At 34.5% G+C, this 7,244-nt stretch overlaps 1 protein-coding gene across 1 annotated transcript in view; it reads right to left on the bottom strand.

Moving 5' to 3' along the window:
• Window positions 1-497: 497 nt before the first annotated feature.
• Window positions 498-7,244, bottom strand: part of Itga1 (integrin subunit alpha 1) — a 152,959-nt gene continuing 146,212 nt past the window's right edge. The window contains exon 29 of the mRNA XM_026385972.2: window positions 498-6,525. Coding sequence (XP_026241757.1) covers window positions 6,481-6,525 — 45 coding nt within the window. The 3' untranslated portion in view covers window positions 498-6,480. The remainder of the gene's footprint in view (window positions 6,526-7,244) is intronic.

The following is a 7,244-nucleotide window of genomic DNA, read 5'->3' as shown; positions in this document are numbered from 1 at the left end:
ATGTCAGTACTGAATTGCAAGAGAAGACACACAGCCGGTATCCATGCTGCAGAAATGCTGCTTGCTGGTGAGGAGAAATACGCACACATTTTGAGATCACAAAGGTGAACTGTGTTAAGTGTGTAGTAGGAGAAACTGAGTTTGAGTTGTTTTTCCCTTTTGTATTCTCAGAGGTACAATCTATTACTATACAGCAATGATTTATTATTAAAATATCTCATTAGGAGAAAATATGTAGTGCTATAGATTCTGTGGTTTTTGTCTCAAGTTTGCAAGAGACTAATCACATTGCTGTATCTTGTACAGGAAACACCACAGACACACTTAATTTGCTTTTTGTTCTTCCTTTTACAGCATAAAGTAAAAAACTGTTAAGGAGCTATAAAAAGATGGAGTTTGGAAGAAGTTACAACAATTTTTGACAAACTTTGTATTATTAAAAATCAAAGCAATCACATTCTTCTTTGAGTCACTTTTTTTATTGAACATATAAAACAGGATGCTCATTTACCTTGACGTAAAATACACAGCTGATGCTTCAGATAAGATAAAATTATACAAAAATATGAAACCGCTGACTTCAAATCAGTGTACAGGATATGCCATATATAAGACATTTAAAATTCTCTTTTACTCACTCAGCTATTTCTAATTTTATCAGCTTAAATGGCCATTACCTGATAACTAATTTCTTTTAAAAAATGGATTTAGATACTTCATAAATTACTAACGTCAACAAAGTTTGTGCTTTTTTTTGTTCTTGAGCGCCATCATAATGTTTTCTTCTGATAAGTCTACATTTGCATACCCTTACATTATTCATTTCATTGACTGAAGTATGAGGCAAAGAAAAAAATGAGCAATGCAATATACTCTATGTTAGACCATGCAGAAAAATTGATCTGGAGTAAGCATGATAGATGCTTCAGTGTAGTAGTTATTATATGCTATATTTTTCTTTCTAACAAAATGGATGCAATTGTTTACACTGTTAACAATTTACAGCCTGACAGTAGTAACACACAGTATGTCATTCCTAAGTGCTGATGTTTCCTAATCAGGAATGCAGAACCTCTGTTGCATCCTGAATAAGGGTACCTCAGTGGGTATCTCAGAAAACGCTCTTTCAGGTCTTTCATATGAAGTGGGTTCAGCATGAGGAAGCTCTGAGAGGTTGCTGACTTAAGTGACTATTTTTACTTGAGTGTTAAACTCCCTTTGGAAATTAGCCCTGGGTTAATGCTTAGCTAAGAATACACTTTTGCTCTTATTTAGCCAACAATTTATGTGTGCAAAGTACATGTGTTAGTATTGTGGGTGGGGCATAAAGGGTCTCCAGGATCTTATGGTATTTTGAGGAGTAAGGATGTAGATACAAAAGACAAATGGTTTTATGTTCTCCCCTGATTTATTTTCTGTTTCTTAAGGTACAAGATTGTGCTGCTTATGTGTGTATGATATGGGAAGCTGAACTTTGGCTATAAGAACAGTGGGGAGATTTGGAAGTTAAGCTTGTTCCTTTTATTATGGCAAAAAGATTCATTCCCATCTGTTAGAAACAGGACTCCCTGGGTGCCAGATGCTATAGGCAACAGTAGGGCTGGTGCTTAGAACCTGCCCATGCTATTTTACATTTTCCTGAAGGTTGTAACTGTGAAATTTTTAAATGAAAGACATTATTTTTTTTCCACCAGATTATAATTTGACATTATAATCAATTGAACATTATTTTATTGTTTTTCCATTTGGGAAACAGCAGCATGTAGTTCCCTTTTTTATTGTGGTGCTGAAGATTGAGCCCCAGGCTTGTGTAAATTAAGTATGTGTTCAACACTGGAAAATGCTCCCAGCCCTGCACATAACCTTTTGTAATGTACTTTGGGCCTTCTTTCATTGCAGAGTTAACACAGTTATTGTTCAGGGGTGGTTTCAGGATTTTTACATAGGAGCAGTTTAGGAATAGCTCTCCAATAGGAAGGCTTTTGTTCTGGTGTCATCTGAAGATTAATCCCCCCACCCTAGTCTACATGTGTAAGTCAAATAGAAATAAACAATTAGACACAAGTCCCAGTCTATGGCAAGAGGGCTACCCAAATTCCATACTTATTCTTTTTTTATAACAATGTGATTTGAAACATTTAAAAACCAAGATTAATCATAATTCTTTCTGAGTGTCATTGGCAACTAGTTAATTGCTGTGAGCCCAGAGGAATCAACTTGAATATTCACTTACACTTAAAGACTGTTCTTTGCAATTAAATTGTACATTTCAGTTTTAAAAAAATTGCATCAGATTGAGGATAAGGCCTTTCTCTTCAGTTTTTAGAATATGTCATGGGTGAGGAAGGGGATTAAGGAGTGCTAACAGAGAGCCACCGACTGGCTAAATCCCTGCAGCATCCCCACTGGCACTGTTGCTGATAGTATCCCTGTGGCTTGCAAATATTTTAAAGCTGATTCATGTCTTAAGCACATTTCACTTTATTCTTGCTACATGATACCATGTCAACTCTTTAGATCATCACTGAGAAGACAACGTCAGAAATCCTGTATAAATGATCCATTCACTGAAGCTGGTGGTAGTCACAACAAGCAACACATGTTTAATCAAGATGATTTTCCTAAAAAAACTTCCTGAAAATTTCCCTTGGAGGAGAAGACTGTTGGAGGGGGCTTGAGAGGTTTGGGAAATAAATGAAGAGTACATAGAAGACTATTTTTAAAAATTGATTTGACAGAAGCATGGTTATCTGGACAATAATGTGACTACACCGCACATATGAGACAGGCTCTGAGCCTGAGTTTTCTCTAGTTTGCTCAGTGTTGTGCAGGGCAACATGGGTGGTTCACAAGGAATGGGTGGTGTATTCAACAAAAACACTGACCACGGGAAGCACATTTCAGGGAAGCTGATGGGCTGCCATTCAGTGTGCAAGATGTGGCCTTACACAGAATATGGGCAAGTCTTCTCACAGATTCTACTACAACCAGAGTTACACGATCACAACCCAACTAATTTTTTCTTTTGGTGTAAAAATATTTTTTCCCCCAGTTGTACCTAGACCTTGATTTTATAAAAGGAAAAGAGAACACTCTATAAGTAAATACAAGCATGTGAGTACACATATGTATTTACAGAAGCAATTGTTGTGGTTGTCTAAATATCAAATTTGATGAAATATTTCTTCCCACAAGCCTCTTTTCAAGCACACTTAGTGACACAAAAAGTATCCAGGGTGGAAATTGTCCATGAACCCAATGGTTAGAGAAATATAGTTTAATAAATTGTATTATTAAAGTTTAAATTGCATCACAGATGTGAAAATTATTTATAAAGAATGACCTTTCATTATGGTGCTTGCAGGGCTCTGGATTCCTTGAAAAAGTAAAATCTTTGTGACCACTGAGCAGGTCTTATTCTTACAGTGTGCCACTCCTTATATTTTTTGGCTTTCAAAGCCTTCCTTTTTTCTGCAAATTCATATCATTTTATTAACATGAAAAGAAAGTTACAAGTTTAGAAACTGAAGAATGGGCAGTCAGATGGGCTAAATATAATCAGCATTTTAGTGTGATTTGGAATATGATTATATTGTGTGTGTTGGTTATGAGTATAGACATGAGATGATTATCATCGATCTTACTATCCATGTATCTATCATGTAATCTGTGTATGAAGCCAGCTCATACTAGTTCCTAAGAGCAGACAGATTTCAAGGAATTTTGCAAGCTAATTATGATCATGTTGGTAGTCTGAAAAAGGCTATGGAGAGAATATTTAAACCATGGAAACTGAAAAATGACAAAATCAGAGATTTTTTCATCTTTGAGAGCAAGTCGCTAAATAATTTAGCAATATGCATTGCAGATTTGGTCAAGAAAGGACTTGCATACATAGTTTGGTTTGCAATGGAAGCAATAGACATATTTGAAAAGATCAAATTAAAGAAAAAGAAACAGGTAATTTATTTTAGCCCACGAACACATAAACAGTCTTAAATATTACCCACTTTTCTTATTAATTGTTTTAAAATAAAATGATAGAGTTTAGTATATTTCTTAATCAATAATATGATTTAAAACATTTGTACAATGCTAATATAGAATATCTATTGACATTTTTGAAATCAAAACCTCTGCATTTATGTTTTTTAGGTAGTTGTAATGTTAGCTAAACCTAAATATTAATAAAAATATTATGTAAAAAGTAAAGGAATCAAATTTTCTTGCTGGTATAACTTTTGTGTGTTTATTTTTAGCAAACCCTCTTATTTGGTGTTAATTTTGAATTCCTTTGTATCTGTATGTGTGTACATGAATTTACAGACACTCATATAGAGACCTTGACAGATTATAATATTAGAGAAATGGAATCTCTGGTCCATTGAATATTCTACTAATAAACAGGAGGAATGACTTGTGATAAAAGTTGTGGCAGGTAAATGGCTGTGACAGCTATCTGATCTGACTAAACAGCTCTTCTTCTCCTTTCTTTAAAGTTCAAAATATGTTCATTGGCTTTAATTTAAATATACACACTCATGTTGCAGGGAATGCTTTCTCTTAGCAGTGTGAATTTAAATTGTACTTTGGATTTACTTCTAAGAAGGTATTAAGTTGAGGGGGGCGGGGCTCAGCAGGTGAGCAGTGGAGTTGTGCAACTTTAACTCTGAAAAAGAGAGACCCTGAGTTTTATTGGGCAAAGAAAGAATAGGTGGAGAAAAAATAATTTCTGAATTGGAGGGAGATAGCAAGAATGGAGGAAATTCCAAAAGAGGATATTTCTGAACAGTGACAGGCCAACAGGAGGACATCAAAGCTCTGGACAAATTTACACTTTCTTCCAGCTCCAAATAACCTTGGAATCCCCCAGGCACATCCCTTTGGTTTTCAGGATCTTAGATGCAGAGGTGGAGAGTCCAGAGGTAGGCTGACTCTGAATCCTTAAGACAATTCCTCAGAAATTAGTTGAAAAAATTAAACCCATGGCATTTGATTTCTCTGTTGATTTGCTCCTTTTTTGAGGAAAGCAGAGCTTAGCACTTTCAGGATACTGACAGATTCCGGGTCTTGTGACGGTACATCAGTTGGAGAAAAAGAGTTATTGCAGAAGTATCAGCAAATTTTACAGCAGTAGTTCACACATGCAGCTACTATACATTCATTCATTGTTATTTTCCTAAGAAACAGAGCAACCTGGGAGGTGATGCTACAGTGAAATCTAAGGAGCTATAACAATTACTTAAAGAAAAAGAAGTGCATACAAAGATGTGTTACCTTTCTGTTGGTTTGAGCTTTCAAACCCTAAATTCTTGAAAATACATTTCTGGGGTTCTATTTAAAAGCAGTGACTTCTTGGTAAAATGCAATACTGAAATGAAACACTACCTTTTCATAAAAACAAGAAATATGTTTGGAAAATTAAATACTTTTAAAAAGTTAAAAATAAACATACTCTCACAGTTGGGGGTGGGGGTTTGAATGAACCCTGTACCAAAGAGTTGAGGAAACTCTCAATTTGTGTAACATCCTAGAACCCCGAGCATTCAAAAACTGCTCAGCAAAGATGATTTCTCAGCATTTCAGGGGCATCTATTTATGCTGCCATGTTCTGTTCAGAAGCCATTTTGGCATGTCCCCCACACAATGTGGCTTTTCATGACAATCACTGTTATGCTACACAAAACTGCTTTAAGTACTTTATTCTGTATGAAAGAGTTTTGTGTTTGAGAGCTCAGTGTCAAAATTAAGCATATTCTGTAAAATTTTAAATTAATCCATTCAGTACACTTGTTTTCTGTCCTACATGGAAATTCAGCTGACTTGCATTATTTTCCAATCATGTTGGAAAAAATAAAATAAAAAGCTTTCCAACTACAGAATCTAACACAAAGTTGTTGAAAGTGTTCTCTGTGATTGAATTTGAATTTTTAGTCTATATTGTACAGGGATTCTATTGGGGGAAAATGTTTCTCATTTGAATCGGGAGAAGTGGTCTTTATCAGATAATTCCTTTCATGGCTTTGAAAATACTGATTGTCATGCTGAATTCGGATATCCATCAGGAATCTAGGGAAAAAGCTTAATTTACACTGTGTTGGAATTAAATGTTTCAATAATCATTAAGCTCTTTTTCTGCATTCCTTAAATACTTTAGGTGGTGGCATATTTGTTATTATGCAAATAAACATTTGAAGAGATTCTTCTTTAAACACTTTGTAGTTTTGCTTACTCAACAAAAATGAGTAATTACTTAAAAATATTTTTCATCCCTTTATAAAATAGATCTTTGTAGTACTGTTTTTATTGTTTTTGGATCATGCTTGATCTGTCACTTTCCAAGTGATTAATCCCTGATGGATTATGTAGAGTTATGTGACCGTGTCTTCAATTATATTTATAAATTTCTTGTCACATATTTGAGGCAAACCTGAGGATAGATCATTGCAGAATTGTTATTTTCTTCTTTTGTTAAATATTTCATTTCTCCATTTTCTTCTTTAGTGGCCTTTTGAAAAATCCAATCTGTTGAGAAAATACAAAGCATAGCATAATTGATTTTTTAAATTTAGGCAATAAATAATACTATTTTCTTGGGATAGAATCTGATTTAATAACATTGACAATTCTGGGCAAACAGTTAATTCATATAATTGAGAAATGTTTTTCATTGACCTATTAATCTTAGGTTTCAATAGAATGACTTTTATTAAGTTGCTTGATTTTTTATCTCTTTAGCTTCTCATTGGTTAAATATTTAATGCCTCTTAGTGAGATATTGCATGCAATCTTAGAGTTCATGGGAAACATTTTGGGAGACTACAAAATGCAGTTAGCTGGAATTGTGTCTATTTTGCTATCATCTTTTTTCAGGGTGGCTGCAGAGAAATGTTTATCAAATAATGATGGTCATCAGTGTAGGCCATGAGAGCTGACAAGGAATGTTATAGGGTATTGAATGCTAGGGAGATTTCTGAAGTATCTGGATTAACTCTAAATGTGTTATATCTGCCTCTAGGCTTGGCATGAGAAGCCTCTTGAAAGACCCTGTATCATTTAAACATGAAAATAAATCCACTAACTGTAAGGAAAATTTCACACAGTGGTAAATGTGAGTCATATTCATTACTTATTCATTATTCTTTGTCGATTTGGGGCATCATGCAAAGTTTTAAGTACTGTATTCATTTTCTATTATACAGACTAATAAAAATAAATGTGAGAACTGGAAGGGATCTTTGCAG

Source organism: Urocitellus parryii, chromosome 1 (genome assembly GCF_045843805.1).
Source record: "Urocitellus parryii isolate mUroPar1 chromosome 1, mUroPar1.hap1, whole genome shotgun sequence".
Taxonomy (NCBI): domain Eukaryota; kingdom Metazoa; phylum Chordata; class Mammalia; order Rodentia; family Sciuridae; genus Urocitellus; species Urocitellus parryii.
Note: the sequence above shows the minus strand (reverse complement) of the source record. Positions and strands in the feature narration are given on the sequence as shown.